This window comes from Pelophylax lessonae (genome assembly GCF_965119305.1).
Source record: "Pelophylax lessonae genome assembly, chromosome: 5".
In the NCBI taxonomy this organism is placed as follows: Eukaryota; Metazoa; Chordata; class Amphibia; order Anura; family Ranidae; genus Pelophylax; species Pelophylax lessonae.
The window spans coordinates 199,937,521-199,950,336 of NC_138772.1; the positions used below are offsets into that span (position 1 = coordinate 199,937,521).

At 41.6% G+C, this 12,816-nt stretch overlaps 1 protein-coding gene across 1 annotated transcript in view; it reads left to right on the top strand.

Moving 5' to 3' along the window:
- Positions 1-12,816, top strand: part of AOAH (acyloxyacyl hydrolase) — a 209,397-nt gene that overhangs the window by 78,971 nt on the left and 117,610 nt on the right. Inside the window, exon 5 of the mRNA XM_082259508.1 lies at positions 11,740-11,805. Coding sequence (XP_082115634.1) covers positions 11,740-11,805 — 66 coding nt within the window. The remainder of the gene's footprint in view (positions 1-11,739; positions 11,806-12,816) is intronic.

Below are 12,816 nucleotides of genomic sequence, written 5' to 3' on the forward strand. Positions count from 1 at the left end.
ACTATTGTTTGTACCCCTAAAAGGCTAGATGAGGAGTAGGGGGGGTATGGAACAGGCAGCACCCTCAAACCTTCAGAAGTATGAGATGAACCCCAACAACTTGGAAAGGTGGATCTCTCTCACACGTACCAACACAGACTATCCCCCAATTTAACTGATCCCCAAAGGTTTTTGATTAAATAGCGGAATAGAAAATATGATCCAAAAAAAGTGTATGTATATCACACGTACACAACCACACTAGGCCCCAATTACTATTGTTTGTACCCCTAAAAGGCTAGGAGTAGGGGGAGTATGGAACAGGCAGCACCCTCAAACCTTCAGAAGTATGAGATGAACCCCAACAACTTGGAAAGGTGGATCTCTCTCACACGTACCAACACAGACTATCCCCCAATTTAACTGATCCCCAAAGGTTTTTGATTAAATAGCGGAATAGAAAATATGATCCAAAAAAAGTGTATGTATATCACACGTACACAACCACACTGGGCCCCAATTACTATTGTTTGTACCCCTAAAAGGCTAGATGAGGAGTAGGGGGGGTATGGAACAGGCAGCACCCTCAAATCTTCAGAAGTATGAGATGAACCCCAAAAACTTGGAAAGGTGGATCTCTCTCACACGTACCAACACAGACTATCCCCCAATTTAACTGATCCCCAAAGGTTTTTGATTAAATAGCGGAATAGAAAATATGATCCAAAAAAAGTGTATGTATATCACACGTACACAACCACACTAGGCCCCAATTACTATTGTTTGTACCCCTAAAAGGCTAGATGAGGAGTAGGGGGGGTATGGAACAGGCAGCACCCTCAAACCTTCAGAAGTATGAGATGAACCCCAACAACTTGGAAAGGTGGATCTCTCTCACACGTACCAACACAGACTATCCCCCAATTTAACTGATCCCCAAAGGTTTTTGATTAAATAGCGGAATAGAAAATATGATCCAAAAAAAGTGTATGTATATCACACGTACACAACCACACTAGGCCCCAATTACTATTGTTTGTACCCCTAAAAGGCTAGGAGTAGGGGGAGTATGGAACAGGCAGCACCCTCAAACCTTCAGAAGTATGAGATGAACCCCAACAACTTGGAAAGGTGGATCTCTCTCACACGTACCGACACAGACTATCCCCCAATTTAACTGATCCCCAAAGGTTTTTGATTAAATAGCGGAATAGAAAATATGATCCAAAAAAAGTGTATGTATATCACACGTACACAACCACACTGGGCCCCAATTACTATTGTTTGTACCCCTAAAAGGCTAGATGAGGAGTAGGGGGAGTATGGAACAGGCAGCACCCTCAAACCTTCAGAAGTATGAGATGAACCCCAACAACTTGGAAAGGTGGATCTCTCTCACACGTACCAACACAGACTATCCCCCAATTTAACTGATCCCCAAAGGTTTTTGATTAAATAGCGGAATAGAAAATATGATCCAAAAAAAGTGTATGTATATCACACGTACACAACCACACTGGGCCCCAATTACTATTGTTTGTACCCCTAAAAGGCTAGATGAGGAGTAGGGGGAGTATGGAACAGGCAGCACCCTCAAACCTTCAGAAGTATGAGATGAACCCCAACAACTTGGAAAGGTGGATCTCTCTCACACGTACCAACACAGACTATCCCCCAATTTAACTGATCCCCAAAGGTTTTTGATTAAATAGCGGAATAGAAAATATGATCCAAAAAAAGTGTATGTATATCACACGTACACAACCACACTAGGCCCCAATTACTATTGTTTGTACCCCTAAAAGGCTAGATGAGGAGTAGGGGGGGTATGGAACAGGCAGCACCCTCAAACCTTCAGAAGTATGAGATGAACCCCAACAACTTGGAAAGGTGGATCTCTCTCACACGTACCAACACAGACTATCCCCCAATTTAACTGATCCCCAAAGGTTTTTGATTAAATAGCGGAATAGAAAATATGATCCAAAAAAAGTGTATGTATATCACACGTACACAACCACACTAGGCCCCAATTACTATTGTTTGCACCCCTAAAAGGCTAGGAGTAGGGGGAGTATGGAACAGGCAGCACCCTCAAACCTTCAGAAGTATGAGATGAACCCCAACAACTTGGAAAGGTGGATCTCTCTCACACGTACCAACACAGACTATCCCCCAATTTAACTGATCCCCAAAGGTTTTTGATTAAATAGCGGAATAGAAAATATGATCCAAAAAAAGTGTATGTATATCACACGTACACAACCACACTAGGCCCCAATTACTATTGTTTGTACCCCTAAAAGGCTAGATGAGGAGTAGGGGGAGTATGGAACAGGCAGCACCCTCAAACCTTCAGAAGTATGAGATGAACCCCAACAACTTGGAAAGGTGGATCTCTCTCACACGTACCAACACAGACTATCCCCCAATTTAACTGATCCCCAAAGGTTTTTGATTAAATAGCGGAATAGAAAATATGATCCAAAAAAAGTGTATGTATATCACACGTACACAACCACACTAGGCCCCAATTACTATTGTTTGTACCCCTAAAAGGCTAGATGAGGAGTAGGGGGGGTATGGAACAGGCAGCACCCTCAAACCTTCAGAAGTATGAGATGAACCCCAACAACTTGGAAAGGTGGATCTCTCTCACACGTACCAACACAGACTATCCCCCAATTTAACTGATCCCCAAAGGTTTTTGATTAAATAGCGGAATAGAAAATATGATCCAAAAAAAGTGTATGTATATCACACGTACACAACCACACTAGGCCCCAATTACTATTGTTTGTACCCCTAAAAGGCTAGGAGTAGGGGGAGTATGGAACAGGCAGCACCCTCAAACCTTCAGAAGTATGAGATGAACCCCAACAACTTGGAAAGGTGGATCTCTCTCACACGTACCAACACAGACTATCCCCCAATTTAACTGATCCCCAAAGGTTTTTGATTAAATAGCGGAATAGAAAATATGATCCAAAAAAAGTGTATGTATATCACACGTACACAACCACACTAGGCCCCAATTACTATTGTTTGTACCCCTAAAAGGCTAGGAGTAGGGGGAGTATGGAACAGGCAGCACCCTCAAACCTTCAGAAGTATGAGATGAACCCCAACAACTTGGAAAGGTGGATCTCTCTCACACGTACCAACACAGACTATCCCCCAATTTAACTGATCCCCAAAGGTTTTTGATTAAATAGCGGAATAGAAAATATGATCCAAAAAAAGTGTATGTATATCACACGTACACAACCACACTAGGCCCCAATTACTATTGTTTGTACCCCTAAAGGGCTAGATGAGGAGTAGGGGGAGTATGGAACAGGCAGCACCCTCAAACCTTCAGAAGTATGAGATGAACCCCAACAACTTGGAAAGGTGGATCTCTCTCACACGTACCAACACAGACTATCCCCCAATTTAACTGATCCCCAAAGGTTTTTGATTAAATAGCGGAATAGAAAATATGATCCAAAAAAAGTGTATGTATATCACACGTACACAACCACACTAGGCCCCAATTACTATTGTTTGTACCCCTAAAAGGCTAGATGAGGAGTAGGGGGGGTATGGAACAGGCAGCACCCTCAAATCTTCAGAAGTATGAGATGAACCCCAAAAACTTGGAAAGGTGGATCTCTCTCACACGTACCAACACAGACTATCCCCCAATTTAACTGATCCCCAAAGGTTTTTGATTAAATAGCGGAATAGAAAATATGATACAAAAAAAGTGTATGTATATCACACGTACACAACCACACTAGGCCCCAATTACTATTGTTTGTACCCCTAAAAGGCTAGATGAGGAGTAGGGGGAGTATGGAACAGGCAGCACCCTCAAACCTTCAGAAGTATGAGATGAACCCCAACAACTTGGAAAGGTGGATCTCTCTCACACGTACCAACACAGACTATCCCCCAATTTAACTGATCCCCAAAGGTTTTTGATTAAATAGCGGAATAGAAAATATGATCCAAAAAAAGTGTATGTATATCACACGTACACAACCACACTAGGCCCCAATTACTATTGTTTGTACCCCTAAAAGGCTAGGAGTAGGGGGAGTATGGAACAGGCAGCACCCTCAAACCTTCAGAAGTATGAGATGAACCCCAACAACTTGGAAAGGTGGATCTCTCTCACACGTACCAACACAGACTATCCCCCAATTTAACTGATCCCCAAAGGTTTTTGATTAAATAGCGGAATAGAAAATATGATCCAAAAAAAGTGTATGTATATCACACGTACACAACCACACTAGGCCCCAATTACTATTGTTTGTACCCCTAAAAGGCTAGGAGTAGGGGGAGTATGGAACAGGCAGCACCCTCAAACCTTCAGAAGTATGAGATGAACCCCAACAACTTGGAAAGGTGGATCTCTCTCACACGTACCAACACAGACTATCCCCCAATTTAACTGATCCCCAAAGGTTTTTGATTAAATAGCGGAATAGAAAATATGATCCAAAAAAAGTGTATGTATATCACACGTACACAACCACACTAGGCCCCAATTACTATTGTTTGTACCCCTAAAAGGCTAGATGAGGAGTAGGGGGAGTATGGAACAGGCAGCACCCTCAAACCTTCAGAAGTATGAGATGAACCCCAACAACTTGGAAAGGTGGATCTCTCTCACACGTACCAACACAGACTATCCCCCAATTTAACTGATCCCCAAAGGTTTTTGATTAAATAGCGGAATAGAAAATATGATCCAAAAAAAGTGTATGTATATCACACGTACACAACCACACTAGGCCCCAATTACTATTGTTTGTACCCCTAAAAGGCTAGATGAGGAGTAGGGGGGGTATGGAACAGGCAGCACCCTCAAATCTTCAGAAGTATGAGATGAACCCCAAAAACTTGGAAAGGTGGATCTCTCTCACACGTACCAACACAGACTATCCCCCAATTTAACTGATCCCCAAAGGTTTTTGATTAAATAGCGGAATAGAAAATATGATCCAAAAAAAGTGTATGTATATCACACGTACACAACCACACTAGGCCCCAATTACTATTGTTTGTACCCCTAAAAGGCTAGATGAGGAGTAGGGGGAGTATGGAACAGGCAGCACCCTCAAACCTTCAGAAGTATGAGATGAACCCCAACAACTTGGAAAGGTGGATCTCTCTCACACGTACCAACACAGACTATCCCCCAATTTAACTGATCCCCAAAGGTTTTTGATTAAATAGCGGAATAGAAAATATGATCCAAAAAAAGTGTATGTATATCACACGTACACAACCACACTAGGCCCCAATTACTATTGTTTGTACCCCTAAAAGGCTAGGAGTAGGGGGAGTATGGAACAGGCAGCACCCTCAAACCTTCAGAAGTATGAGATGAACCCCAACAACTTGGAAAGGTGGATCTCTCTCACACGTACCAACACAGACTATCCCCCAATTTAACTGATCCCCAAAGGTTTTTGATTAAATAGCGGAATAGAAAATATGATCCAAAAAAAGTGTATGTATATCACACGTACACAACCACACTAGGCCCCAATTACTATTGTTTGTACCCCTAAAAGGCTAGGAGTAGGGGGAGTATGGAACAGGCAGCACCCTCAAACCTTCAGAAGTATGAGATGAACCCCAACAACTTGGAAAGGTGGATCTCTCTCACACGTACCAACACAGACTATCCCCCAATTTAACTGATCCCCAAAGGTTTTTGATTAAATAGCGGAATAGAAAATATGATCCAAAAAAAGTGTATGTATATCACACGTACACAACCACACTAGGCCCCAATTACTATTGTTTGTACCCCTAAAAGGCTAGATGAGGAGTAGGGGGAGTATGGAACAGGCAGCACCCTCAAATCTTCAGAAGTATGAGATTGTGTTCACTGTACCCCACAAAGATTGAGTTCACTGCACCCCACAATGATTGTGTTCACTGCACCCCACAAAGATTGTGTTCACTGCACCTCACAAAGATTGTGTTCACTGTACCCCCCAAAGATTGTGTTCACTGCACCCCACAAAGATTCTGTTCACTGTACCCCACAAAGATTGTGTTCACTGCACCCTAAAAGGATGTTGTTCACTGCACCCCACAAAGATTGTGTTCACTGCACCCTAAAAGGATGTTGTTCACTGCACCCCAAAAAGATTGTGTTCACTGTACCCCCCCAAAGATTGTGTTCACTGCACCCCACAAAGATTGTGTTGACTGCACCCCAAAAAGATTGTGTTCACTGTACCCCCCAAAGATTGTGTTCACTGCACCCCAAAAAGATTGTGTTCACTGTACCCCCCAAAGATTGTGTTCACTGCACCCCACAAAGATTCTGTTCACTGTACCCCACAAAGATTGTGTTCACTGCACCCCAAAAAGATTGTGTTCACTGTACCCCCCCAAAGATTGTGTTCACTGCACCCCACAAAGATTCTGTTCACTGCACCCCACAAAGGATTTTGTTCACTGCACCCCAAAAAGATTGTGTTCACTGCACCCCAAAAAGGATTTTGATCACTGCACCCCAAAAAGGATGTTGTTCACTGCACCCCAAAAATGATTTTGTTCACTCCACCCCAAAAAGATTGTGTTCACTGCACCCCACAAAGATTGTGTTCACTGCACCCCAAAAAGATTGTGTTCACTGTACCCCCCAAAGATTGTGTTCACTGCACCCCACAAAGATTCTGTTCACTGTACCCCACAAAGATTGTGTTCACTGCACCCCAAAAAGATTGTGTTCACTGCACCCCAAAAAGGATGTTGTTCACTGCACCCCAAAAAGGATGTTGTTCACTCCACCCCAAAAAGATTGTGTTCACTGCACCCCACAAAGATTGTGTTCACTGCACCCCAAAAAGATTGTGTTCACTGCACCCCAAAAATGATTTTGTTCACTGCACCCCAAAAAGGATTTTGTTCACTGCACCCCAAAAAGGATGTTGTTCACTCCACCCCAAAAAGATTGTGTTCACTGCACCCCAAAAAGATTGTGTTCACTGCACCCCACAAAGGATTTTGTTCACTGCACCCCAAAAAGATTGTGTTCACTGCACCCCAAAAAGGATGTTGTTCACTGCACCCCAAAAAGGATTTTGTTCACTGCACCCCAAAAAGATTGTGTTCACTGCACCCCACAAAGGATTTTGTTCACTGCACCCCACAAAGATTGTGTTCACTGCACACCAAAAAGGATTGTGTTCACTGCACCCCAAAAAGATTTTGTTCACTGCACCCCAAAAAGATTGTGTTCACTGCAGCCCAAAAAGATTGTGTTCACTGCAGCCCAAAAAGATTGTGTTCACTGCAGCCCAAAAAGATTGTGTTCACTGCAGCCCAAAAAGATTGTGTTCACTGCAGCTCACACACAGAAAAATGGATGTGGATCACTGACACCTGCCTATCTCCAATCCCACACCACACAGCAATATCGATTGTAGTTTGTAGAACACAGTTTCCCTAAAATTCAGCAGACTCTGTCCCTAACAGGATTGAGAAGAGATCGTAGATCAGGATTGAGTGCAGATTCACCCCACCCCCCACACAGCAATATCGATTGTAGTTTGTAGAAGACACTGACCCTATAATTCAGCAGACTCTATCCCTAAAATGCCTACAACTCGCCCTGCCTAAACACTCCGACCTGTCCCTCAATTCTATCCGGACACAAATGGTTTTTTCCTGCCTATCTTTCCCTAATCAGCAGCCAGCACATTGATGTGTGCTCTGTCCCTTAGCTAAGCAGCAGAATGACGCTGCTGCGGCGGCTGCCTCGAACTTATAAAGACTTGGTCACATGCTTCAGACGGCCAATCACAGCTACTAAGACATTTGCAGGCATGGCTGGGATGGCTTAAGGCACACCAGTTAAACGATTGTTGATTGGCTGTTGAAAGCCCGCCATGAAAAGAGCGCCAAAGCATGCAAAACCCGGAAATAAAACGACCGAACACGGATTTTTACCCGAACATACAGTAAAGTGTCCGTGTCCGTGTTCGGGTAAAAAAAATCCAATTATTCGGTACGAACACGAATAATACAGTCCGTGTTCGCTCAACACTAATCACGAAGCTTTAGTACAATTACATGACTTAGATTCCTTTAGTCCAATTTTACATTAGAAATTATAAACAAATGCACAAGGTACTGGCAACGTGATTGCCTCTTTCCCTCCTAGCCCTCCAATTGCACAAAACCACCCAGGAAAAGCAAGTGTTCTCTGTAATGAATTGACAGCACCCCAATTGTTATTTCAAGAAATCACATATGCTAATCCGACATCATGCAGGGGCAATGCATCTGAAAAATGATTGAAATGGCCGCCTACATATCCATTATATAACATTTGCTTTTATTTTTTACATCATAAGGGTGCCTAATCATTCAATTTAAAATTCTCCTGTTGTCCTGAGCCAGGTTTGTTAGTGTTAGAACCAAGCCCATACAGAACAAGGCTTCTGAAAAGTAGTAACTCATATGGTCTTTCAGTTTAAAGTGGAGTTCCACCCATTTTCGTAACTTTAGATGAATGTAATCCCCTTTAAAAAATCCCCTTTAAAACTACTTTTACCAATGGAAACTTTTTTTTTATTTTTTTTGCTAGTAAATACCTTATTTTCTTGTTTATTCCTCCTCTCCTCACTTCCGGGTCCGATTGGTGATGATGTCATTCGGCGATTCGCAGTGTGTGCTGGGATGTATTCCATGCCAGAAATCTCACAATATTACACAGGAGCTGATCTGTACTGTGTGTATTGAGACCGTGACCTGCCCTGCCTCCGCCCCGCCTCCGCCCCATCTCCGCCCCGCCTCCTCTCAGTGAGTTGTACTGTATGCATTGTATTCAGGCCGTGCTCTGCCCCGCCTCCTCTCAGTGAGCCAGGACTGAAAGCATTATATCCTCACTGAGCTCACTGAGAGGAGGCGGGGCTGAGGCGGGGCAGGTCACGACCTCAATACACACAGTACAGCTCAGCTCCTGGATAATACTGCGAGATTTCTGGCATGGAATACATCCCAGCACACACTGCGAATTGCCGAATGACGTCATCGCCGATCGGACCCGGAAGTGAGGAGAGGAGGAATAAACAAGGAAATAAGGTATTTACTAGCAAAAAAAAAAAAAGTTTCCATTGGTAAAAGTCGTTTTAAAGGGGATTACATACAGTACATCTATGTAATCCAACGTATTTAAAATGGGTGGAACTCCGCTTTAAGTGAATTCTTTGTACTCGGATAATTATACTACCGTGGAAACAGGCTATGGAATGAAGAACAACCCTAAGATAAATAATGGAGGCCAAATAAATAGACTGGTGCAAGTGCAATATGGCCATTTGTTGGCACCTGTATCAGATGGAACTGGCAGAATACTTGAATATTTGACATGACTGAAGGATCGGGTCAAGTTAATAAAGGAATGTGGTGGAAAATGGGAGGAAGCATAATTGGGTGATATCGATATGAGTTCACCCATAGATGCACAGTATTGACACTGGATGTAGCAACTGTTACTTATCAACTTGTTGTTAGGGTTTTTTTTTAAACAGAAAATGATACAGTCTTATTATGAAAGTAAATCTCAAAAATAAAATAAAAAATGCCTGTGGAAAAGATCTGCAAGTGCAGAACATAACTGAAACACTAGATCCAGTAATTAATATGACAAGAGTTTTGTTTCTATACACATTACACATGCTGCCCCCTTGGAGATTAGAACGTTTTTTTTTTTTTTAATTGCTAGTGTGTGGTTTATTTTTCCACTTTAATATCAAGTCCTCACCCTGTTCATATGAATGAAAAGATGCACATATTAAATGGTGGGAATGTATCACTTGCCAAAATTGGTTGCAAGCATTGCATCCAATAGTACCATTTTTTTTTTTTATAATCAAACTTTTTATTGAAAATTAAAAAATATTGAAAACGTAGCAATATACATCATGGTACAGAGTAAAAAAGTATAACATTACAACTGATGTGATTCAACAAGCATTGAATGTGCAATAAACAGGTGTAATGCAGGTGAGCTATTGAAGGCAAGAAACAGGAGTCTAACAGGTCATTCCTACAGAAGTCTAATGACCCATGTCCGTTTCTGTAATTAGTAGCTCACAAAAAAAAAAGAGGAATGAAACCAAGTACCATCCAACAAGTATAATTTTAACCACTTTACCACCGGAGGATTTTGCTGTCTTACGTCCAGGCCACTTTTTGCGATTCGGCGCTGTGCGACTTTAACTGACAATTGCGCGGTTGTGCGACGCTGTACCCATACGAAATGTACATCCTTTTTTTCCCACAAACAGAGCTTTCTTTTGGTGGTATTTGATCAACTGTGCGATTTTTACTTTTTGCGCTATAAACAAAAAACAGCCTTTATTTTGAAAAAATAACAATATTTTTAACATTTTTTTATAGGAAATTCCCCCCCAAAAAAATGTAAAAATCAAAATTTTTTTAAATTTTTGGCCAATTTATTTTCTGCTACATATGTTTGGTAAAAAAAAAAAAATCACAATAAGCGTATTTTGATTGGTTTGCGCAAAAGTTATTGCGTTTACTAACTAAGGGAAAGATTTCTGTCATTTTTGGTGGGTTTTTTTAACGCGTAATGGCGGCGATCTGCGATTTTTTTTGCGAGACTGCGACATTGCAGCAGACAGATCGGACCCTTGACTGACATTTTTGACACTTTTGGGGTTACCAGTGACATTTCTTTAGTAATCAGTGCTGTAAATATGCACTGTTACTGTAAAAATTACACTGGCAGGGAAGGGGTTAATTTTATTGGAGAGGGAGGGGTTAATGTATGCCTAGTGCTTACTGACGTGTGTGGGGGGAGGTGACTGAGTGACACAAGGACAGATCGCATGTTCAGCTATGCTGAACACTGCAATCTGTCACTCCTTGTCACTTAGGAGATCCGCCTGCTCTGTTTACACAAGCGGGCGGATCTCCAAACTGGATTCCCCGACAATCGGGGAAGAGCAGCAGCGATCGCCGCCGCTCCTCCCCTGGCCCGACTCCCGCTGTGACTGAAAACAGCGAGAGCGCAACTCCGGCAGCGCGCAAGTGCCGCCTACAGGGGGAGGAGTCCAGCGACGTAGGTCTACGTCGCTGGACGGTATCGAGCCACTTTGCTGCAGTACGGTCAACGTGACCGGTCGGCAAGTGGTTAACAGAAGATTAGAACTGGAGATTAGAAGATTTACTGTACCTCTCACGTTAAGAAGTCATAACATGTCAGATTCCTCAAAGTATCCATAATACAGATTGCCTTCCTGTTACCATGCAACTCTGGACAGCTCCAACAGATCTGACAGATCCTTCCAACCCCACCTACATAGTTGTAAGTGACAGTGCAGGACTCCTGACCATCAAGACAAGACTAGAAGCGAGAAGACTAGCTGTTATTTAGGTGGCCATTGTTGTTCAACTGATGTTTTACCAAGCACAGTTTTATGTTCAAAATAATGAGATTTTGGGAGGACTGCCATAATAGTTTATCATTCCTTCCCTTCTACAAGATAGTTAAAGTAGTTACTTTTTCCTCTCCAGAAAAATGTAGGAAAATTAAAAAAAAATATTTATACTGGACAGTGACAGTATCCAGCATCTACCAGCATTTTCATGTATTCATATATGCTATGAGCAGTATTCTGGTTAGCGACAAATGGCTATATATATACCTGTAGTTCTTTATACTGCACATAAGGAAGTTCAAAAACTGAATATATTTGTTTGTCTTCTCTAAAGATGGGATTAAAGAATTCAATCAAGCAAGCTGAAAGGCTATTAAAGAAACCTGACCATGCATTAATGGTAAGTGTAAATGCAAAAGAAAATATTTGCTTGGAATTATTTAGGATGAATGTATAATTATGAGTTACAAAAGCAAAAAGTCTTTTCATTTTCCAAGTGAAGTTGGACTTGCAAGGGAATTTCCCCCCAGAGCTTAGTGAAAGTGTTGATATTTTACTTTGCAAAGAATACTCAGTCATGTATAGGGAATATAAAAAAAATTGCATTTGCGCTTGCACATGATTAGGTGATTGAAGTCAGTAGAGTGTCACTGTATTCACTATGCTCTGAGGATAAACCCCTTTCATAGTACAACTTCCCTTGAAAAGTGAACAGTCTATTTGCCTTTAGTAACTCAAAATTCAAATTCAAAACCAATGAATGATTAATTTAAAATACAAAATGTGTTCAATTCTCATATGTATTAATGATCTCTCCTATAAAGACATTGTGGCATTAGACTTTAAAGCTTAAGTTCACCTATGTATTAAATGCACTATGCAGTTAAGGGGCCCCAGTGCTTTTATAAAGAATGAGTAGCTTTAAAATTTAAGATTAGTTTAAGTGCCATACCTGTAGGTCCATTACAGCTTACCCACAACCTGGCTGAAAAACTACTAATGAGAGAAATCTACACTATCCTTAGATTGTAAGCTCCTTGAGGGCAGGGACTGATGTGAATGTGCAATGTATATGTAAAGCGCTGCGTAAATTGACAGCACTATATAAGTACCTGAAATAAATAAATAATAAATAAAATGTGTGTATATATATATATATATATATATATATATATATATATATACAGTATATTTGTGTGTGTCTGTGTGCCTCTGTGCCTCTGTGTATATCTAAACAGATATACACAGAGGCTAAACAGGCGGCAGATTCCGCTGCCTACAGTTAAAATAGCTGCAGCCAGACTTAGTGGAGGGAGATTTCTGCAGCATATTTGGCAAGTACAGAATCACAGTACATATAAAATAATATGCAAATTGGTTGCAGGGAAGTTTCAGAATGGCAAAGATGGTT